This window comes from Coenobita brevimanus, chromosome 28, assembly GCF_032717465.1.
Source record: "Coenobita brevimanus isolate Jiangsu-jjx chromosome 28, ASM3271746v2, whole genome shotgun sequence".
Lineage (NCBI taxonomy): Eukaryota > Metazoa > Arthropoda > Malacostraca > Decapoda > Coenobitidae > Coenobita > Coenobita brevimanus.
The window spans coordinates 8,370,541-8,395,982 of NC_136981.1; the positions used below are offsets into that span (position 1 = coordinate 8,370,541).

Here is a 25,442-nt window from a genome sequence, read left to right on the forward strand (position 1 = left end):
AGCTATAAGACAGATGCAAGTACGACTGAAAATGGATGGGAAAAAGGACAAAGGAGGATTAAGAGACAAGCTACAAAATGGAATTAAGTAGGATTAAAAAAGAATGGGAAAATAATAAAGGAGCCACAAGGAACGGGAAGTGATAGTGCGAGGAGGGCAAGGGGACACGCAGGATGAAAGTAAGTAGGATTGTAAAACGATGAAGAGGCGATAAGGAATAGGGCATTGATATGAGCAGGTGAGGATGGGTTCACTGGGTAGGACTGTGCAGCTGGACGTAATTGGCGGGAAAGAGTCCGTACTGGCCATTACACCACCCGCGCCACCACCCCTCATCAATCTGGGAATACAAGAAATGCATGTTAGCATTCGTTTTGTTTCGTTTTTAAAGGCTCCAACATGCTTGCATGTGTCGGCCTTGGTCACCTAATGGCGGCTCTCCACGCTGCACGATCCATTGCAGCCTCCCTGTTCAGTCCCTTAACCCTGAGGTCACACTTAATGACCTCGTCCTATGTCTTTCTCGGTCTACCCCTCATAACCCCACCCCCAATATTAACACTTCTCACCTTCCTCACCCAATTATCATCCCTCATCCTCTCCACATGTCCAAACCACCTCAATCTACCTCTCCTCATCACAACACCAATACACTCCAGTCCCATCCTACCTCTCATCTCTTCCATCGTAAACCCAGCCCCTCCAGGCCTTGGACGCAGGGACGCACTGCACATCCACCTAATCATTGTCATTTCTGTACGTCTGAGCCGGCGAATATCTTCCTCCTTCACTGCCCAGGTCTCACTGCCATACAGCATTACACTCCTAACACATGCTGCATACAAAGACCCCTTAGCACGTAGGGAGAGCCCTCTCAATGTCAGGAGAGGCAAGAGCTCCCTGAACTTCTTCCAACCACTTATCACCCTAGCCACAGAGCTAGCTCCAACCCCACCTCCAGCACACAACATGTCTCCCAAATAACAAAACTCTTCCACACACTCAAGAGATTCACCAGCAAGTTCAATCCTTCCACATCTGACAATCTCCACCTATTCACCCTGACACGCTGTACACATAAAATCAGCATTATCTCGCAGTCTACCTCTGATACCACTACATCTCTTATGCACCCTTTTATCACACACACCAAACAACATGGAATTACTTCCCACGCCCTTGTGGCAAACTGCACATGGCCACTCTCCCTCGTCTTTGACAGTATTGCCACCAACCCTAGATATCATCACTTTTGTTTTATCTGCATTTACCCTTAAACCCTTGTGCCCCATACCATCTCTCCACTTCCTAAACCTTTCCTCCGCCTCCCTTTCGTTCTCTGCAATCAACACCAAATCATCAGCATACAACAACTCCCACGGGAGTCCGTTTCTTAAGTCATGCGAAAGGGCTTCAAGTACCATGATAAACAACATGGGACTCAAGACTGACCCCTGATGCACACCAACATTCACGGAAAACTCGTCACTCAAATCTCCATTCACTCTTACCTAGGTGTGAGCACCCACATACATAGCCATACCACCCTAACCAGCCACTCCCCCAAGCCAAGCTTTCTCATTGCCCATTTCACCACCTCTCTAGGGACTCCGTCAAAGGCCTTTTCCAAAACAACAAAAACAAAATAAAGATCCCTTCTCCTACCAATATATTTTTCCTGAAGTTGTTGAACAATGAATATAGCATCAGTGGTCCCCTTACCTGGCATAAACCCAAACTGCATCTCATCAATATTCACTCTTTCTCTAATCATACCTTCTAAAACTCTCTCCATTACCTTCATTATCTGATCTAAAAGCTTTATACCTCCATAATTTCCTCTTTCCAGGGCATCACCCTTCCCTTTATACACATTTACAATTACACTCTTCAGCCAATCATCTGGGACAACACACTCATAAATAATCCTATTTATCAGGTCAGTGACTAAACTCACAGTAGCAGTATCAATCAAAGGCCAAGGGCCAGACACTGGATCTGCTGGCTCCAAACCTTCCCTGTCCCAGTCAAACTCCTCATTCAACAACCGGTTATAATGCTCTCTCCATGCATCTTTAATATCCTCACTGTTCACTGGGAACTGTTTACCCTATTCAGCCTAGCTACCAGACAATTCTTTTCATCTGCTGTGTAAGGCAATCTACACGTGATGGGATAATGAAGACTAAATTTATTGTTGTTGTTGCAAGCCCGAGCATAGATGAGCCTGGCAAAACAACTACTGTACTACTAATACTACTACAACTGCCACTGCATCTACTACTACTGCTACTAGTGTATTTCTGCTACTACCTGATTACTACTACACTACTACTAACCCCTCTCAGTCATCAAGTCTCTCCTAAGCTGAATAAATCTGTCTGGAGATAGCAAAGATGCTAAAAATACAACATCAGATACAAGGAGTTGTTGCTGTTGCTATGCCAACAACTACAGTATAGGATTTATCCACAGATGCAGTTACTTACCTGTGGTCAACAGGTCTGCTTGGCCAGACAGACCTGGGTTAAGCAACAACAACAATCCTTCCCCCTTATCTGTGGTCTATGAAAAGAAACATCTGTCTTTTTTCAAACCATTCAGTCTCCACCTCTCCACATGACCAAAATATCTCAGAGTATTTCTCCTTATGCTTAAAACTTCTTAATTAGATGCTTGCTTACACCTACCCAATTTTAAAATACACCATACAGATAAGAATGTCTTGAGGATAATAAGTAACAATACAGAGTGAGTGTGGGTGCAAAACAACAGTCTTACCATCTCAATGTTGGTTAAGATGTCATCGGGGTCAAATGATATCTCGTCAGTGTCAGCTGGAAAGGGGGAAAAAATTACAAGTTTTTGGTAGCTATAACCACACCTATAATCTCTTATCAGAACAAATTACACAAGAAATGATCAAGAAAAACCTTGATCAGAGAATGAAATCTTACCAAAAAAAAAAAATAATAATAACATACTACAGTACTACTACTACTACTACTACAATAATAACTCTAAATAAATGAATCAAATACAACAACCATACATTACTGATTACCTGTCCATTATTAGATAACAATACATCACAATCTTTTTAATCAGCTGTTGCCACTGCCCCATCGATACACCTGCTACGGCACGAATCAAACAATGAGATGTGCATGAATGCATAACTAACCAGCCTGGTAGTCAAAAAGAGCATAGGCTGTGATGCCCATGCCCTCTACACCCTCCTCCTCAGCCACCAGGGGGGACACAGGTGCTGGGGCGGGGGGCTCCTGCTGGTGAGTGAGGGCTGGCTGCTGCTGGGGGGCTGGTATGACACTCACACCACCTCCACCGCCACCACCACCACCCACACCTGGCACCTACCACACCACAACACATTACACAAACCTCACAAGTACTGCAAAATAGGAACAATTACTTCAGGTCTACTCATACATACTTATTCACAGGAACCGCATATCTTAGCACTTGAGAGAGAGCATTTGCAAACTGGGAAAATAAATGAATGAGGCAAACTGTATGATGAATGTATGGTGTATTTTGGAACGATTCATGAAGGAATGGGAAAATTAACAATGAAGCACTGTGCACCAAATGAAACTAAAAATGACAAACTAATACAACACTGACAAAAATGACAAAATCTGAGCAAGGCTAACTACAAAAGAGTTACCTGGTGCTGCAACAACTTTAACACCTTGAGTGTGGTGATGTATTTTTTATATTTTTTTATTTATTCCTGCTTATTTCTGGATGATTTTATTCAACTTAGGGAAGACTTTGGGCATGGAAGAGGAGAAATGTAGCCACACTAATCCCCCTATTAATTACAAATCCTTCCTCTGATTAATAAAATTGTCTAACACCAGCAAGAATAATTTAAAACATACATCACTCTGGGTCAAGGAATTACATGGGTTAGATACCTGCATAAGCCTATGTAAAGTGAACAATGTTCCTCCACTGCAGGTTTGTTTGGCCAGGAGGGTGTAACGTGATCTACTTTTATGTGACAGCATGATGAAGCAATGAAACAGTATGTGATGGAAGGATAATCGCTGTCATTTTGGGAGGAAAGAGAAATGTTGGGAGAGGGCTGTCGATGAACTTATACTCATTTCTGTACAGGGACCTTAACAGAAGAGTTGGAAGTAAATTAGATCACAACAATATCCTTACAAGAATACTCTGCCTCTTTTTTTTCAACACCCCCCCAATAGTATTGTATTATATTCTAGACAATGCTTTGTAAAATGGAAGATAAGTTGTTATTTTTGTCTGGAAAACATGGTACATTCATACACAAGCAAAACAAAGAATTTTATACACATCTGCTACAAGTGTCACACCAGATTTGCAACGGACTACAAAGCCTACACGATCATAACATCTCATCTCTGCTCCTACTGTGCCACATGCAGCTGCTGGCAAAATTAATGCTGACAAAGTGGACATGCAATTAAAGTTAGGTAAAGACAAAGGTGCAACTTAAAGTGTCCATACCAAACAGGCAATCAAACAGAAAACAACTGCATTCAAACATGCAACCCAAAACCAAAACTAATCCAGTGTTTGACCACATGCACACTTTCACCAAACCTTGTCCTATTCTTAGCAGTGTCATCAAATTTAACATTTGGCAAAGTACAGAAAACCCTCCAGAAGGCAGGAAAACCTCAGCATGGATTCAAGACTTAACCCCCTGAGTTTGAGTGATGTATATTTTGGCTTACCACTGCTCTCTTCAGACAATTTTCTTCAGCTTCATAAAAACCTCTCACACTGAAAGGTTTATGAAAGCGGTACTCTCGGCACCAAAAGTCGTGTCACATCTCCTGGTTCTCTCCACATGGGCCTTGAAATTGAGTTTAGTTAATCCACAACAACTGAAACTGATGACATCATTTGGTTATACATCAAGAGTCATCCATGTTACTTCCTTCATTATCAAGAGACTAATTTTTGAAGCCTATGGATAGAAAAACACGACAGGCATTGGAACTTTTGTTGATGAATGTATAGTACTTTAAGCCTTCCAGTATTAAAAGTCTGTCTTAAGCTGAATAAAATCAGCAGCAGCTGGCATGAATATATGGAAAAGAAAGACATCACTGAGTTCAAAGTCAAAGGATTATGCTGAGTTCCTCTTTTCCCCACATGGCTACACTCTTACCACAGGGTACAAAAGGAACACGACCCATGCACTAATGAAGGGCTTACTGAACCCAATGTAACAGTTTCATACAGAACACCTATTAATATCTTATAACCCATGCCCACCACCTTCTGAGACCATTAGGAGCTCCTTGGAAGACACAAACCTTTGCCGATGTACCGTGTGTGGATAGGGACAAATATACTGGTCATACATTCTCCATATAAAATTTAAATACACTTACAGATATATGCTATGAAGACAAAGGAACATGGAGGAAGACTGACACAGTATGTGAGGGTAAGAGTGAACATGGCCGAGTCATATGAAAGTACGGTAAAGTAAACTGAACAATATTCTGCACTGTATGTGTAAAGGAGAATGGCAAAGATAACGATGTAATGAAACTGAACACGTGTATATAAACAAATTCTGTAGATGATCCATTATGACATGTGGAAATGTTGGGTGGGCAAGACACAGGTCAGAACTTGAATTCTTTATTATCTCTGTTTTGAGCTACACAGACTGAATATGGGTTCTGTGTAGCCAGGAATGTCAGAGAAAATAAAGAATATAAGCTATACCCTGTGAATCACTCCTACCCAACATTTCCTTAAATAATTCAATGATCACCTTAGAAACCAATGATACCATGGCCAAAGCAGAGGATGAGACTGAGAGAAATGGAGTCAGAGAGGGAGAGTGGGAAGGGGAAACAGATAATAGATAGATAGGCTGTGCTGTCTTTTGCAAAATATTGAAGTGGACTAAAACACGGAGTCATTTTGTTATAAAGCTTCAATATTACTTTTTTCTTTTTAATTTACAGTCAATATATTAGCCTGTCTGAAGGAATGTGCTGTAGCAATTTTTTCTTCCTGTTGTGTGTAACTGAGGTATGAGCTGCAGGTACTATTTACAAGTGAAAATTTAGTAGTGGTAATTTTCAAACATAAACTGGCAGTCCAAGAAAACAGTAATGCAAAAAATACTACAATGCCAAAGAGATAAAATATGTATTAACAGAAAACAGCCAACACAGCAACAACAGCCAACTAAGCGCCGATTTGTGTTCATAAAATTAGCGGCTCTGCATAATCTGAAAAATATAACTGGCCATAGACTAACATCCAGAGACCTGCACTGCCCACACTCACTAGGTGGGGATGCAGCAGAGCAATGCATCAGAGAACTGTATTATAAAACTGACAAGGTAAAGACAAGCAAAGGAGACAACGGCCAGAAAAAGAAGCCAAAAGGAAGCAGAGACATTAAATGAACAAGAAGAGGCCTAAATAAAATACAGATGGAATGGTTAAAGATGGAGCAGCAAATGAAAGGCCTGAGAGCACAGCGAATAGGACTGTGACAGCCAGCAAGGGAAAGGAATGAGAGGGGCCTGGTTTAAGAAGGCTAAGAAAATTCATCTGATGTCTCAAACCATTATGCTCAAGTGAACAGAACTGATGCAGTGATCAGTAGTTAGTCAAACAAGAGAGAAAATTCTTCATGGTAATTTCCACCAAGATAGATTTGTAAACATGGAGCCTTGGGTTTCTTTTCATCTATACAATTTTTTGAATGATATAATAAGTGATAGGAATAATTAAAAAATCTGAATATAACAGGTGATAAGAATAATTAAAAAATCTGAGCATAACGATTTTCAGACATGAGTTGAATATTCTATCCAAAGTGGCCAACCAGCTTTGCAGGAGGCTGGATAGCAGCAATTAGTTATTTATTTTTTTTACTGATAATTTGGTTTAGTTAAGGCTCGAGACATCCTACCATTTACCATGCTCTCAGTGGTTATTTATGATTCTACTTGGTATAGTATTTACAAAGCTTTAGTAGTCATTATGCATCTTTAATTGCTTCAATTAATTATTCTCAAGTTACCAAAGCCACAGCATTACTCAGCTTTTTAATTATCAACTTCAATTAATTACTCACAAGTTAATAAAGCCATAGCATTACTCAGCTTCATTATAAACTTCAAATGCTCTGGTTAATTATTGTACTTTCATTATGACCATGATTCAAGACAGCAAAATCTCAGTTACCCACAATCCAAACAAAGCCAATGACACCATTTTCAGCATCAGAGTATTCCAAAACACTTGTCTGAGAAATAGAGGCTTTAGTGCAAATTTATACTCTTCCATAACACACAATCAGAGGGAAGGAGACTTTTTAGGATTTCCGATATAAGGTGTACAATCAGGGACATAAATTCTTCTAATCTTGCACATCATCTGCCTTACGCTCAGAGCACATTCATTACTTTCTTCTCTCACACTCACTGAGGTAAGTGTGAAACTCCACTGCCTGGGTATACAAACATCCTTCACCTCCTTTCCTATCCCCTAAAAAAGGAGGATAGTGGACTGCAGAGGGGCAACTTCAGCCTGCAATCCACTGGGTCCACATTTCAGATGGACCTGGGGCTACAACAACTATTACTACTTCCCTCAAGCATTATATCCAAGGGCCACATCCTGTGTAGCACAGAACACTTTAGCCCTTCCTTTTTAACACTGTCTTTTGCATATTACACATTTTTAATCTCTTGTAGGTTACTAAGGCAAACTGTGTCAAACTAGAAATACACAAATACAGTAACTCTGAAGTGAATATTATGGTGTAACATGCATAATAAAATTACTAAGATCAAGGCATTAAAAAGCCTACAATGTTAACTAAAATACAACCCCAAGAATCACCTATGGGCAAAGAAACGTACACAGCCCCTCTCATCTTAAAAAAGGTTAGCCATGTAGAAGGCAGAGAGGTGTGGAAGTAATGGAATAATAGCCAAACTTATGTCACCGTTGTACAAGACAAAAAATAAAAAATAAATAAATAATTAAATAAATAATACAAATAAAATACTGAATAATTTTTTTTTCATTTTTTCATTTTTTTTTTTTTGTATGGACTGGAAATAACAAAGATTTTGTATGGTCCCTTACATCTGTCACTTAATCACCTTGCTTAATTACAGTACAGCATTTATACCATACTAATTAACCTCTTCAAATCAATGCCTTTTTAATCTTACTCTTCCTACCGCCGGATGATATCTCTTCGGTTCAGAAAAATCTCTCACAGTGAAGGAGTTTGAAATAATTTCTGTTAACCTCTTCAATATGTTTTATATTTATTTTTCTTCCCAGCATCAGAAAATTTTGTTTGTAAGATGAGGTACCAAAATATTGCAGGCCAGTGGCAGACATAATATGGTGTAGGGCTTAAAAGTGTGTTAGGGGAGGAGCATAAATCCTTGCCATATGATGTACCGTAGTTCCAAAATATGAATTTTCTTCTTCCGGGATTAAGGCATCTGGTTATACACACTCAGTATATATAATTACTGGCAATTTATCAACAGTAATGAATATTAAAACTGGCATATCTCTCTTGTAAATTGCAATGAATTAATATTAAAATAAATTATTAAATAAATAACTACAGTACCATTAAAGGAAGGTGACTCATAAATGAGAATCTACTGTTCACCACTGCTGAGAATGCCACATGATTATAAAAGGAAGAATTTCATAATGAAGAGGTTAACGGTAAACACAATAAAGCAACTACTGTACAGCAAAATCTGTCTGATGATGTGGTCGTGTCAATCCTGGGCATGGCACCTGACTCATGGAGGCTTAGAGAGGAACACTGTCATGATCGTCCCTGTGGAGTTTCTCAGTCGTGACAGACGTATGGTCAGATGTGGGTGAGGAAGGTGCGAGATGCTGGTGAGGATGGTGAGGTATGTGGGTGAGAAGGGGGAGATGTGGGTGAAAAGGGTGAGATATGTGGGTGAGAAGGGTGAGAGAGGTGCAAGTGGGGGAGGAGGAGGAGGGATGTGGCTGTGGGTGAGGAAGGGTGAGGGATGTGGATGAGGAGGGGTGAGGGATGTGGGTGAGGAGGGGTTAAGGATGTGGGTGAGGAGGGGTTAAGGATGTGGGTAAGGGAGGGATGTGGGTGAGAAGGGTGAGGGAGGGATGTGGGTGAGAAGGGTGAGAGATGTGCATGTGAGGGAGGTGGGTGAAAGATGTGGGTGTGGGGAAGGAGGGTGAGAGATGTGAGTGTGAGTTACTAGGATGAAGGATGTGGGTAAGGCAGGTGTGGTGTGGGGAAATGTGTGAGTGAAGTGATGTGCCAGTAAGGATTGGCATGGATGACAATGTAGGGGATGGAGGGGTGAGGTAGTAATAATGATGGGGTGATGATTCAGGATAAGCTATGACGTCTTTAAGTATTCATTTCTCTCTTGGGATGGTCTGGCACACCAATGGAAACAATGCCGTGATGAATAAATGGATGCACATTGTGATGTAATAGTGTCGTGTTGATGTGGATGTGAAGGAAAGTGAAATGAGTGAGGCTGGAGTAGGTTGGGAAATGTGGAGAATAAAGTGAAAGTGATACAGGCGGCAAGTGAACAAATTAAGCAGGAGGTAGAGTGAGATCTGGTGAATGTAGGGGACATGAAGTTTGAGAACATGAGGAAAGGTAAGTGAAGAGAAGCAATGTCGGCTGAGAGGCATAACATGTGACACCAATGACCCAATAATGGAAGCAAAGTTCCTCTGTATTAACCAGAAGAATTACAAGAAGATGGATGTGATTCAGGTTTGCAGGGAAATGGGGGAGAGAACACTGAACACACATTACCTACATCCAATACAAGCTGACAACAAAGAGTGAGAATAAAGGTAAAGAAATCCCTGTCTTTGTACTGACACCACGCAGTTTGTATGGCAAAGTGTCCAATACAGTACTTCCTACAGCTCAGAAGGGAAGAAGACAGATTTGATTTAGGTCCTTAATACATAAGATACTGTCTACGACCTCCAATCCTCTATACACAATGTATCCGAACATCTCAATACAAAAAAATCTTGTACTTGGCTCTTATTTTTTTCCTTGGAGGAAACAATTCTGCAGGTTTCTAGCCTGCTATAACTTTCCTAACCATATATAATGTGGGAAACTGACTCAGAGTGATGATGGTAATTACAGTTATGCAAGTAGGCTGCAGTGAATAAAATGAGCAAAGAGGTGCAAAAGCTAAGATGATGTGTGTGATTATAAATGTGGGTCAAAATGGGATGCAATGCCATGTGAGCGGCTGATGCGTGAGCTGATGCCAGACTTTACACTGTGTGTGAGATAAGGTGAGCTAGATAGGTAGATATGTAGGTTGATGGACAGGAGTGGAGTGGAGTGGAGTGGAGTGGAGTGGAGTGGAGTGGAGAGGAGTGGAGTGGAGTGGAGTGGAGTGGAGTGGAGAGGAGTGGAGTGGAGTGAATTGATGTGACGTGAAGTGAAGTGAGTTGAAGTGGAGTGGAGTGGAGTGGAGTGGAGTGGAGTGGAGTGGGGTAGAGTGGAGTGGAGTGGAATGGAGTGGAGGTGAAGTGACATGATATGTATGTATGGTCACCTGGAAGTCTGCCATCAGTAGCTGCTCCTGCCTGCGTACCTCCTCCTCCAGTCGCTCCTTCTCTCGCCGCGCTGCCGCATCCTCTGCTGCCTCCCGCCCGCCCTAGAGCAACACCCTAGGCCAGGCGGACAAGCGGCAAGCGGCCAAGCTACCAGGCAGCCCAAACCCCCCCACACACACATATATGCATAGTTACACACACACACACACACACACACACACACACACACACACACACATTCAAACATCACACCTACACCTCATAAACATCTGCATACACACACACACACACACACACACACACACACACACACACACAATTAAACATGAGCTCATGTCCTAGAGGCAGAGAGAGTATTTTCTGCTATGGCTCAATTCCTAGATGTTAAGAGAGGCTTTACTACCATACAAAACCTACAAGGCATGTATCTATGTGTCCCTCCCTTTAAACATTCTGAACTCTAGTTGCCTCACACCCAAAGAGGTAATGTAGGACTTGATCATAAAATTATTGTTTATGAAGAGACAAAAGCATCTAAACCCACACCACACTTATCCATCTTGAGTGTTTACATCTGATACTCTTCCTGTAAGTCAGTGAGTGCATCTGCTACAAATTAATGGCTGATTTATTAACCCTTACATATGATGATGTCTTATTTTATTTTACTTTTACTATTCCTAATTTGGAAAATCTCTCCTAAGCTGGTTACAATCATATCGATTATATATTGTACCGTTCATTTATAAAGGTTCATGGCACACTGGAGCCCGTATAAATGATACATACTGTGTGTCCTTCATTATGCCCTTCACTACCTGGGTGCTCTCCTCAAATGAATAAACTCTGGAGACAGAAAGAATGAAACATGGAATATGCCATCCAAGTGAAAGGGTTAATACTGTTGTGATAACATGAAGATGTAGGCAAGTCTCAGCCAACTGTTAGCCACCAGGTACCACATACGAACACTGCTACAAATGTCTCATAGTTCCAAAATATCACATAGAATTGTCACTTCCGCACAACTCAGTAAAATGATTCTGAAACTCTGAATCACTGCTTCTAAATAGTTCAGTAAAGTGATCATTGAACTTTGTTCATTGAATGCATGAACAGTCCAAAACTTTACATATGAATCTTCTCAGAACAGCATAAAAAGGTTTGTGGGAAGAAAACGTTGGTAAAGAATCGATATCATGCAGGTAGGCAGACACTGGTAATAGCACAGTGTATTAGGCAAGACCTCAATAAGCACACAACAATGATTCGATCCATTAACAGTGTTCTTCACTGCAATGTGGAGTGAGTGCTGCTTTGCCTTCTGGGTAACAAGTGTGGGAAATGCTCACCAATGTCATTACTGGTCAAGCATTAACATATTGGATGACTAGGGCACCTTAGAAGTCTATTTGGGTACCACCATACAGATTTTATTCAGCTAAGGTAAGGATACTCTCATTAAAAAGAACTTGACATGATACTGTACCATGAAATTAATGCACTTTTGGATGCTCTTCCAGTCACCAATAGTTGACTGTATTACGCTGAGAGATATCATGGTGGTTTGATGGTTCCAATGTCCTAGTCACAGTGACCAACTTGCACAGGCTCAATACCCAAGAGGTGACCACAAGTTTTTGGTCACATAATGACATCAAGGGAAGTAGGCTTGTCATCTGCCCTTATATGTACTGAAGTATTGCAGCCTACTCTCAAGCCCCTACACCTAGAGGGGAGCAATATGGGACCAGTCTTTCTTTCACCCCTTTTCCCCAGCTCAAATGCCTAAGCCTAAATAGTGACACTGGCCATCAAGCAGGTCAGAAGCTGAGTCTTATATTTCTATATCCTCAACCCATCCTTGTTCGAAAATATGCCAGGATGATGATGATGAATGAAAGTTGTTACTGTACTTAGCTTTGTATTCTTCCCCACACAGGCATGTATGCACGCACACACACACACACACACACGTGCACGCACACACACACACACACACACACACACACATGCACACACATGTGCACGCACACACACACACACACACACACACACACACACACATTCTCATCAGTACACACAAACACAGAGGCTAGTCATTACACACAGTAGGCCTATCACCAACACAACTTATCCCTCCCACCTACAGCTACCCCATACTACCCTTACTCCAGCACAACAGGCAACACTTCTCTCTCTAAACAATAACCCAACCAGAATGAAAATGCAACACACAAGCTTAGATTAAAACACTTAACCTAAAAAAGAAAAAATCATGATATAACTAAGTTGCTCCCACATATCTTCCAGCCTTTCAGGAGTATGTAAAGAACTAAATCACTCATGGACAGATGCTTCACTTTGGACTACTAGCTTCCAATGCATTCTTAAATCTAACACATTTCTAAAGCACAATATTAGTATTTCTTATTAATTTCTATAGCCAAACTATGTCATTCAGCTTCAGAAGTATACTATTTCTTTATCATATCCCGGTATACTTTCATCTGAGTATATCCTCACCTACTCTGCACTGCACTGTTCTTCATGCCAAACTTACTTGTTCAATCTACATTTAAACTCAGTTGACATGTATCAATTTCGGTGCTCAGATGTCTGTCCTTGCTTTGATAGGTTATTCTGTCTACTCACATCTGACTTTATTTTATTCATTTATTTATCTTTTTAAAGCACTTTCCTTCTGAAGCCTTTTACACTGTCCTCTTTTTTTTCACTCCTTCCTGTCCTACTCTATTCTGTTAGTTCCTCTGGCCCTTCTATGTCATACCTTAACCCCTCTGTCCTACCCTACCCTGCCTTCACTTGATATCACCCTGCCTTAGCTTGCTCTGTCATTCCCTACCCTACCCTGACTTATCCTACCTTGTCTTGTGCTACACCTCCCTGCTTTTTTCTGTGCTAATCTAATCTGCTTTGCCTCACATGCATATCTCTGCCGTTCTTTGCCCTTTACTGTTCTGTCCACCCAGCTGGACCTTACTCTATGCTAACTAATCCTACACCTACACACAACACAGCAGGAAGGGGCAATGATGGGGGTCTGTACAACACTCACACCACTACACAACATCCACAACACTGCATATCCCACCTACAACAACACACCAATATACACACTGCTAAGCAAAATAAAAAAAAAACATTGAAAATATGAAAACCCTGGGAGCAAACTGAATGCTGCTGTAACTTTATGAGTGCTTACAGAATTCAGAATATGATAATGGTACAGTAAGGCAATGGTATCTGTTATGTACATTAACTACCAAGAATCTAAATACAACACTCAGTCTGCTCTCCGAAAGGTTGCTAACTAAATACATAATTAATTACAAGCTGCTGTGAGTGTGGTAATGTGGCCGGGAGGTGTGGTAGTGGTAGTGGTAGTGGTGGTGGTGGTGGTGTGATGGGTGGTTGGATGTGGTGGAGACAGTGGAGTCATACAATGGTGAAAATTGCAGGTAAGTATGTTAAAATGGCAGGGGTAACTTGGCAGCAACAGCAAACAAATATAGAGACATAGTTGTGGAGGTAACAATCATAACACCTCACTACCTGTCACACCTGCCTCATCCCACCACACCTGTATCACACCTGCACTAATCAACCCACATTCACAACACCTTCCCATTTCCCCACAACAATTTTCTCAGGACTATTAAACACAGGCCAAACACAATGCAAAATATATATAACAAAAATGTGTGTGTATGTCACTGATCATCTCTCCCTGGTAGTACTGTACAGGGAATCAAACATGAGTATAACAGAAATGGTGTACATAACAAAACAGGGTTGTGGGCAGTTGTGTGCATGCTTGTCCTGTACCCATGAAATACCGAACTGACAAAATGAATAAACAACCAAGGAAGTAATCATGAAACAAGTCACACATGCAGGATGACAAGGACAATAACAATAAAAACAACACAGGCATGTGAACAGTAAACTCATCATGGACAACAAAAACAACCAAGAGGTAAATCAAAAATCATAACAAGGACAAAAAAATGAACAGGCAAATGAACAATAACCTCAATAACTGCAAAAACAATGACCAGGCAAGGGAAAAATTAACTCAATAACAAACTGACTAACCACGAAAGCTGTATAAATAACCAAAAGATAATTACAAGGGAAAATATAAAGCAAAAAGAATATGAACCCAAACCACAATAACATGTCATAATTCACTCAAGCACAGAAAAAAAATATATATATATATAGACAGTGACATTATATACCACAGCCTTCAACATACAAAATAAATATGGATGAATTGTCTACCAGTTTTGAAGTAGTGCAGAAACAAACTCAGACCAAGAAAAGAAGAAAAATATCCAGCAAGACAATAGGGTACATCCCCAAAGTACACGCACGTACAATGCACAGTACAGTGCACCTAGTACATGGGGGGTGGAGGTACATCCCTGTAGTACACAAGTTTAAGTACTTCTGTGTTTGGGAACTGGATAGGAAACTGAAATATAAATGAATTAAAAAAAAAAAAAAAGTAGTGATGTATTTACCAGTACAGAGACCGTAAAAAAAAAAAAAAAAAAAGTCGGAAGAATTAAACATGGTGGAGGGTCCAGTTTCTGCACAGCCTTGAAAAACATGGCCTGACAATTGAATAACTGCACCTATAACTGTTTTCAATAACCACACCAACCACTCATCAACGTTCTCTATTTACTACACATATGAGTTTGGCCGCCCTTACAAAAATACTGCTTCAACTACTCTCTCTCTCAATTTGGTGTTTTAGCTGAGTAAATGGTGCTCCCCTGTATAGCACAACTCTTACGGTAGGCACCTCTTCAGGAACTTATTTGTTTCTTTGCTCTTTCAATTACATTTCTGACATTATTGAAGGGGCTCATGATGTCTAAACATCTGGCAAGTGGTCCACCTTGCAGTGAAAATGCTATGAAAATAAGAAAAACATTTAAGGCAAAAGTAAAAAGCTTGCTACAAAACATCTTCCCCCAGACCTAGCAAACACTCTAACAACTGATTTACTTTGTGTTATTTAATTTCCATGAATATTTTCCCAATAATTCATCATCTTACATTAATATTGCAATCATATATTAATATCAGCAAAGGAACACATGCCACTCTGAAAATATTAAGAATAAATCACGAAGACAAAATACCTAAATGCATACCGGCTCTTAACCCTTTAGATACGATGGTCCATGGGGACGGTAGACCCATGTAGACTCTCTGAATGTAGGTAAAAATGAAATTGTTCAAATGAACTTATGAACTGCCATTTCTGTGCAAGTGGATCAGAAGGCATCTGTATCTGTGAAAAAGAGTTGACCAGACCAATATTTTGTGCTGTGATATTATTTATTTATTCATTTTTTTAAGACCATACTCGAACGTCGTATCTAAAGGGTTAAGTGCTTACTACAGTGCATTTACTTCCAAATGACACAGATCCCCAACCTCATTAGCTTGGCTGATGACCAAGTGTTGTCAGATTGCAAGGCTGACTTGACTAGTAACTAAGGAGATTCTTTCCTTCCTCATAAACAAGGTTCATTACATTTTACAAAATCATGACTTACCAGTAGTTATAACTTGTGAGGCATTCCATTTGTGTCCAATGAAAAACTGACTAAGGGGAGTTTTAGGCAACAATGCTATTGCTCTTCCTTGAAAAGTATTTTTTTTTTTTTTTTTTTTTTTTAACGTTCACTGTAACGTACAGCACTTGCTAGGCGTTTAGACAACCCTTGCTAATGTAAAAAACTCGAGGGAGGTGCTGCCCGTAGGAACAACACTACATGCAACATATGATTTGTAGTACTGCACTGTGTATGGATTTTGTGCGACATGATGCCTCTTACTGGCCAATTTACTGTGTACTACAAGGATGTACTCTAATATTCAGACAACAATGAGATAAAGTTAGAAAATCAACAAAATGGACTGAGAAAAAAAGAAAGAAAAGCAAAAAAAAAAAAGATATAATGAGACTGATGACAATACTCCCTCTTCAAACTGTCACTCTGATACAGTAGAATAATAATACTGGCCGCACATATACAGTACTGTGCTGAGAGAAATTTTAGGGTCAGGGAAATGATAACGACAACAGACTGTCTTCTTGTTGGCTTAAGGTATTTCATAGACCTTCTTCCTCATTTACTTCTGTTTTCTATTATTCATTTATTGTATTTATTTTCTGTTACATAGGATGCACCAGCAATGGTAAAGGGTAAAAAAAATAAAATTACAGTACTATTCAGGTAACCAATGAATAAAGCAAAGTATTTTTAAGGCATTCATCACTAACAGTAATTTCAAGTTTCTGTGGAATATCAGGCAGAGACTCAATGTTTCTCTACATATACAAAATAGGTTGGTAAATGCTAGAGTATCGTGAATTCAATTTCAGCCATCCTGGTAAGTGACCCTTGTTGGCTGTTAGTGCCTCATATCATTCAGTACGTTCTTGATGCAAAGAATGTTAATATAAGAAATATGTAAATATGGTAAAAGAGCATATTACAGAACATTAAGCAAAATAAATCTATATGAAAGATGTCCTATGAAGTCCCAAGCCAACAAACATACAATCCAATATGGTGGTACATTACTGTAATCTGACAAAAGGGAAGTGTTTACCCATCCAGCCAAGTCAATAACAACCCAAACTTCCACCACATCCATTACAACAACAACTGCAAAAACCACAACATGAACCACATCAATACACATAACATCATCTGTACAACAACGATCAAAATCAAAACCAAAAATAACCACCAAGATTCTCACAATAAAACCATAAATCTTTGACAAGAGAAACCCACACAAGAAACCTACAAACAGTGAGGGAAAAAGTACCGGTGACAAACAAAAAACTGGGATATATTCTCATGATCTTGGCAGACTTCCCAGCACCTCTTAATTTTTATGCACTTTTTTTTTTTATGCTAATGGTAGGTGGGGGCACTCACCATCCACTCACTCAATGTAGTGCTGCTCTCGAGTGTCTGCCCTTTCCTCTCCTCCAGCCTTCTTTCCTTCCATCCTCTTCTGTCTTCCTTTCCTTCATTCTTTCCTTGTCCTTATGCCTACGGGTGACTTTACACTCCCTCTTCTGTCTTTCTTTCCTTCATTCTTTCCTCTTCCTTCTGCCTGTGGGTGACTCTACACTGAGTGACAAGCCAAATGGTTTCTTGTACACCAGGAAACCATTTACTATGCTGGGTGGTAACCATATAACCAAATTTTGGTGCCTGGTGGTTTAGTGGGTACTGTACTGTAATTGTTGTGCTCCAAATCGGATTGAGCCGGTGAAGGTTTATATCCAAGGTATGGTTGGGGTTGATTGCTCATGTAATGCCACTCAGGGATAAGTGAGGCTGGTCACTCTCATCTTAATTGTCAGGACCAACCACCTAGCCCCAGGCTCCTATACTCCTCATGGGGCAATGTAGGATTGGATGATGGATGGATGGATGGATTTTTTTATGCTAGTACCAAACTCTTGATATTTTCTTATAGGTTCTTCATGTCCTTCCAATAATGAAAAATTGCAAAAATAACGCACATGAAACTATTTATGTGCCATATACATGCACTAATCAATAACAATAATAAGGAGGAGATACCAGTGAGCCCCCCAAAATCACAAGAATACAGTCCACAAAAGTCCATGAACTACCATACAAATACTAATATCCATTCACCTCTGCTGCCTGTTTGATCATTGGGTTGAAAAATGCTTGAAGGTGACACAGTGAACAGCGGTGCAATTCATCACTCATTTGCAGGTGATAATATTCTTTGTCTACCTATCTATCAATTACCAGATGCCTTAATCCTCTGAGGGGTGGTCACAAACAAGTCACCTCCATGTTGCCCTTTCCCCTGCCATTTCACTGCCCTCCCCCCAAATTTCCCCTCTCTTATATAACTTTGTCCACTCTGTAATTCAAGTATCTATCAATCCAGCAATGGAAATGAGGCAGGAAAGATGAACAAATTTTTGCATTTGACTACAAACCCCATACAATGACCTCTGAACTGACCTACACAACTAAACCTACAATCTTCTCTTTGGCTCGATTTCCTTCATAAAACACACTCCTTTCTCCAACACTCTGTCCACTGCCTCATCTCTACAGACAAAATCTATGACAGCCACATTATTAAACTGAGTGTGAAGATGTGATGTCCTTTTAACGATAATTTCAGAAGCGTGAGATGATGGGATATGTCTGACCTTTCTGTACTTTTTTTTTTTTTCATGAAAAAAAAATATATACTGTACACACATCATGTGGGCTAGAAGTTGTGGTAGTAGCCCCAGGTTCATGTGAAATGTGAACCCAGTGGACTACAGGCTTGAACTGCCCTTTTGCAGTCCATCCTCCTCCTTCTGGAAGATAGGAAAGTAGTTGAAGGATATCTATAACCAGGCAGTTGAGCTGCCTGGTTATCTTGGTGACACCACATAAAGGCGTCCCTCTCCAGAAAATGCGGGATGCAAGTTGATCACATCTAATGATTACATGGATTCCATTAATAACTGTCAAATATTAGGGGCTTCCTCACACCTTCATACACTCAGTTTAAACCTACTGAGACTGGGAACATCATTTTCATTTTATTCTTGCTATCTTCAGATGATTTTATTCAGCTTAGGCGATTTCAAGCTGGGTGGGTTTGAGAAGGATTTGAATTTTGTTAAAACCTGAGTTTACTGATCTACCATAAGTCCCACCAACATACTGTATAAAAACACCTCCACTAATACCAATACACCAATCCTGTATAAGACAGCCCTAGCATGTATTCAATAAGGCTGGTGGGTGTTGGTACTGGTGTGGTGACATGTGGAGGTGTATGATATATAGCAGGACTGCTGGGCCTTGTGGAACAGACTGATAAATCTATGTCCAAAAAAAAAAAAAAAGGGAGGGGAAAGGACTTTTCTAAACTCAATCGAACTTCTCACAGGAGCAAGAATAAATTAAAACTTATGGCTCCCTGGGTCAATAATATGGCTGTAGGACCTGCCATACCTCCGACTTGAGATGTGAGTGAGCTGCGACCTGCATGCGTGAGACTCGGATGAAGATGAAGCCAGAGTGACCTGACCACCCCCCTGACCTACCTGCTGTGCCGGGGCCACTGTTGCTGCCTGCCTCACCTCTGCCTCTCTGGCTGCCTCCTGCTGCTTGATCATCTCTGCCTCCCTGTCAGTATTAAATGGCTAAACTGAATCCAAGACACAAATTTAAATGGCTTAATTACCACACTGCTAGCAAGTTAACTACTGCAATCTGGGTGACAGCCTTCTTACTTTATTCATTACCTAAAGCTAAGCTGATTCTGATACAGAAATTTAAGTGATTTTACTATCAAGCTGCAGGCAAGTTAACTACTGGAATCTGGGTGGTCACTTTAAGCTTATACCTATGGCTGCCAGATGATTTTATTCAGCTCAGGAAAGGCCTCTCATACTGAAGGGATTAACTGAGTCTGTATCTAGCTCCTCCAGTTCCAAAAGTCTGCATATGATGAGTACAATGTGTGTATAATACTGACCTTTCCCTCTGGGTCTGCCTGCGCTGCTCCGCCTCCATGTTTTCCCTGCGCTCCCTCTCCTGCTGTTCCCTCAGCTGCTGCTCCTGCCTGGTCTTCTCCTGCTGCACCATGGCTGCATCACCCTCGTATCGCGCCCGTCGTTCCTCCTCCAACTGTTTCATGCGCTTCTCCTCCTCCTGCACTGCCAGGTTCTCAAAGCGTGCTCGTAGACTGGACGCTCGTTCTGAGGCTGGTGGGGTGGGGTGAGGTAGGGCAGCATGAGCAGTGGATTTCAGCAAGTAAGAGGCAATCTGGACCTTACAACCAAAGGCATGACAACTTCTACCTCCTAAAAAACATACAATTTTAACAAAGTATTATAGGATACTATACACACCATTTAAGCATTGTTCATATTGAATACTGTATTAAACAGTACACCTGGGTCTGAGAGACCCGGCCACTTTTTGCCACTTACTGGTTCAGCAACTACTATATGCCAGGGACCCCTGTCCTTCCCAATAGCTTCCTAAGTTTGGATGCCCATGCTAAAGGTGGCTGTGTGGTTTTCCAGGTCTCCTTCTGGTTTGGTGTATAACACACTAAAGTCGTGGTCGGGTCTGTGAGACCCAGGTGTACTGGATAAAGGGGGCTGAAATTTACTGTTGTGTGATGCAAATTGCCCTCTCCACACCACGAAGACCCTTCATGCCACTAGCTTTGACAGCAGTGTGAGCATCATTGTGTCGTTTCTTTTCTTATGGGGTCCATGTAAACAGAAACTGTAAAGATTTTTTTCAAAAATTTGCCTAAAATGCTTTAAATATGTTAATTTTAATTGTATATTCATTATTGCATTGTAAATTGAACCAAAAAGGTTGTAGATTGGTCAAGGATTCAGTAAATAAAACACAAGTATTTTTTTGTATTTTTTCTATTTTGTGGGTCTGTGAGACCCAGGTGTCCTAATGGTGTATAGGCACAATTAGGTGTACTGTTACTGTGAAACTTTTACTGGCATTTACTGCCATCCATGGCCTGTTAACCAGCTGCATGGCCACAACTGAAACAGTTCCACACAAAAACCTTGCCCTTCAAGATCCTTCAATGTTCAAATTGCAACAAATCGTCAAGTGCACTAAACACACGTTCACGCGACCATGTGTACCTCAATGACTATGAGACGTGGCGTGATGCGGCTAATGTTAGACTCAAGTTCTACCTTACCACAACACAGCACTCGTGTCGCAATCACAATATGGCTGCTAGCTGGCGCACTATTTACAAAATTTGTTTTCTTTTTGTTGTATGTGGCATGGAAGGCTTTGTAGCACCTCTTCTTTGGCAGTTTTATATTTCATATAATACAGCACTTAAAACATCTATGTTACTTATATTGTTATCGACATAGTCTGCATCAATACAAGAGAATGCTATGATGAGACAGGCACTACAAATCACTAAGAAAACAGGGTTACAATGTCTCCAATGCCACTTGGAAAGCAACTCTATGTATACCTTGTGGCTGTGGTTTGGTGGGCTGGTAGTTTGTGCCCACCCCTCCCTGCGGCTCGTCAAATGAATGTGCTGCCTTGTCCCGACGATCTGCCTGCACACCAAACTTGCCACCAAACCCCTGAAACACACACACATAGCATACATAAACTAGAGCTATATGTCATCATTTTTGTGTTATTTTTATGCTACTAGTTCCACAGTTGTCGTTGCTATTGTTGGTTAACTCTGGTCTGTTTCTAGCCAAGCAATTCCATCAACCAATGATAGGCAATTACTTGAATAGGGCTGTCCTACAGGTACAGCACGCTACATACACCATGCAGGGATCTGGTGACTGCTTGTGGTAAACATCACCTCACCAGCATCAGACCAGAGTGAGGTCTTGGGAAATATGAGGTGGTGTGGCTCTCTCAGCTGCTCCACCCAAGGTACACAGCATCACCATATGTAGGCTCCTCTTTAGCACTTCAAGTCCACAGTAACTTGAATATTGTCAGTTAAAGTTCCACTGCTACTTATACACCTGATGTGCTAGTCTCTCCAATATACTGCACCATATGTGTAAAACAAGTTGTAATATTTAGGAACACAACCCTCATTGAAACTGAAAACTATCCTTATTACAAAAATATCAGAATGAGAATCATCCATCAAACCAAAAAAAGATATTCTACGCTGCACTTACTTTCCAATAAATATTATTAACATTTCAATATGGGCTCTAAAATGTGTAATGCCTTCAGTCTTATCATGTATTTTTCTACAGTGTACGTTTTATATATAACACATATTAAATCAAAACTGTACACTGCATCTAACCATTCTTACATCTATGAGATTATTATTAACCATCTTCTCATTCAGAAAACTGTTACCATATCATCATACAACCTCACTGACATTAACAAAACAACAAAGATAATGATGATAAAGACAGCGCTGTTGCTGCTGCTGCTGATGATGATAACCCTCAGTCTTATCCTATCACCCTCTCTCAATCCTAAACCACTAATACTGCCTAACCACACTTTGTCTGTCTCTGTAGCCTCACCTTGGAGTGGTCGGTCTGACTCTCATGCTTCTCCACCTTCTCTATGTGGTCCCACCCTGCCGCTGATTTGTCCTGACGATCCTTTTGCACACCAAACTTCCCACCAAACCCTTGGGAATAGTCTGGGAAGGAAATAGGGACATATAAACATACATTACTGTCTCAAGAGTACAATCCCTCACACATACACATGGATGCAGGCACACATGCATGTGCGCACACACACACACACACACACACACACACACACACACACACACACACACACACACACACACACACACACACACAGCCATTCAGACCAGCACTTATGAACACAAACCTTTTGGCAAAAGCAACAAAAGCAATAACAAAATATGTACCACTTTACCTGCAAGGATATCAAACAATTATTTCAGACAGACTGGCCAAATGAAGTGTAATTTTTCTCCTACAGATGCAAGTATTTCATTACACTGAAATATTTAAGGATATTTAGTAGAGTATACACATATATACATACTGTCCTTACTGTAACATAACAGGGTTCTGTGGGGAAATACAATATACGAATCCTCACTAAATGTGCTAATTCAGACAACTACCCTTTGTGTTACATCGAACTGTGTTACACTGAGGATCCCTATTTTAAGCATCCTGCTCCCTATTTTATGCACTTTTGTCGCTAAACTGCATACAGGAAAATGTTATATAAAAGAATCATCTCCTTTTGCCAAATCTAATTATAACATACCCTATATACAATATATGGATACAGAATAAGTCTATCTATCTATCTATCTATAGCCTGACGCCCTAATCCCACAAAGGGTGGCCGCAGACAAAACGCCTCCAAGTCACTCTGTCACCCACCATTTGACTCCCCTCCCCCCAACTCACCCCCCCCTCCCTCATATACCTCTCAACTCCATCCCTCCACCTCATCCTCGGTCTACCCCTCCCTCTCCCTCCCTCCACCTCACCTACATACACCCTCTTAGTCAGTCTTTCATTCTCCATCCTCTCCACATGTCCAAACCACCTCAGTGTATTTCTCCTGATCTTTTCAATCACATCCACATCTACCCCACAACGTTCCTTCACTTCTTCATTCGTCAACCTGTCCCTCCATGTCACTCCACATGCTCCTCTCAAGTAACTCATTTCCACTGCTCTCACTCTTGACTTGTTCCCCTCTTGCAAGGTCCATGCCTCGCTTCCATACGTCAGGGTAGGGATCACAATACCATCATGCAGTGACTTCTTAACTTCCATACTCACCTCCCTATTTCTCATCACTGCTTTCAGTGTGCCAACAACCTTCCTTCCCTGCTGTACCCTTTCACGTACTTCATCCCCCAAAGTTCCATCCTTACTCATCACACTACCCAAGTACTTGAATGCACTCACATTCTCCATATCCTCACCATCCAACCTCACTGCACACTCTGTGACTTCATTCCTCTCAAACAGAATAAGTAATGTAACTAAAAAACAGGTTAAACATATGAAATGTACAAGATCAACACACATGTATTATATAGGCATCCCGATTTAGCAGAATTTACCAATGTTGGGTAGCTATACTGGCGGTGATGATAATTTTGTGTGTTAAATAGGAGGTCTACTAAAGCGGTGTGCGTTAAACTAAGACTTACTGTAATGGTTTACTTACCTTTCTGACTTTCGTGTTTTTCCACCTTCTCAATGTGGTCCCATCCTGCTGCTGACTTGTCCTGCCGGTCCTTCTGCACTCCAAACTTTCCTCCAAACCCTTGGCTGTAGTCTGTGGAGTGGGGGGCAGGAATGATGCAAGCGAGTGGAGGGAAGCATGGAGAAAGCAAAAGCAAGCATGATAACTATAATAATAATAAAAAATTGGTTCACATACTACTGAAGTATATTTTCTGCAAACCACACTTCTCTACCTTAAATATCCAATCATATAATATTCTCCTACAAAACCATTAAATTACTGTACTGTAATAATAATAATAATAAAAAAAAAAGGTGTAACATCCAGTGATAAGAGGAAATAAAAATCTCTGTGACCTTGACACATTACATATATTCACAATATCTGTCCGCATTATTACCAAGCCATTTCCTGATATCTAAAGCAATCCATCTATCTGCCTGTCTATCTATTTAACTATCTATCTACTGCCAGATGTCTTAATCCCAAAGGGGGTGGCCACAAACAAATCACCTCCATGATTTGTTTGTGGTCACCCCTTGCCCAAGCAAAGTACATGCTGTAATCACAAGACTTTAATACAGTTGAGTATTCGGAAAACTTATGTTAACACCTATACTATCATTAATCATACCTGGGACTAAACATTTCTAGACAGCTAACTTTATAGGTGCTAGATGGATCAAAACAACCAACCATACCTGTTTCTAAATACCATTACTTTGACTGGTACTGTCTTCATTTGCTGCTCCCAACCTATACTGCATGTGAAGCAATGGGCAAAATTTCACTAATTCTTCTCTGCCAACCGTACAATGGAAGGCGTTACATGAAGAATATTTGTGTGATGGTAAAATGAAGCTCACAACAAGAGTATGTGAAAGAAGAATACTTTGTTGCTTGGGGAGGAATGAGATATACAAAAGGCAGAACACAATGCTGGCAGAGGATTATAGGCAAACTTTTGCTCATGGCTACACTTTTTTACAATAA

At 40.7% G+C, this 25,442-nt stretch overlaps 1 protein-coding gene across 1 annotated transcript in view; it reads right to left on the minus strand.

Moving 5' to 3' along the window:
• Positions 1-222: 222 nt before the first annotated feature.
• The window catches only part of Cortactin (cortactin), a 55,418-nt gene continuing 30,198 nt past the window's right edge, over positions 223-25,442 (minus strand). The window contains exons 10-18 of the mRNA XM_080268603.1: positions 24,429-24,539; positions 22,775-22,896; positions 21,724-21,841; positions 20,227-20,455; positions 19,793-19,874; positions 10,629-10,730; positions 3,185-3,284; positions 2,782-2,837; positions 223-340 (exon numbers count right to left, since the gene is read on the minus strand). Of these exons, the coding sequence (XP_080124729.1) occupies positions 251-340; positions 2,782-2,837; positions 3,185-3,284; positions 10,629-10,730; positions 19,793-19,874; positions 20,227-20,455; positions 21,724-21,841; positions 22,775-22,896; positions 24,429-24,539 (1,010 nt within the window). The 3' untranslated portion in view covers positions 223-250. The remainder of the gene's footprint in view (positions 341-2,781; positions 2,838-3,184; positions 3,285-10,628; positions 10,731-19,792; positions 19,875-20,226; positions 20,456-21,723; positions 21,842-22,774; positions 22,897-24,428; positions 24,540-25,442) is intronic.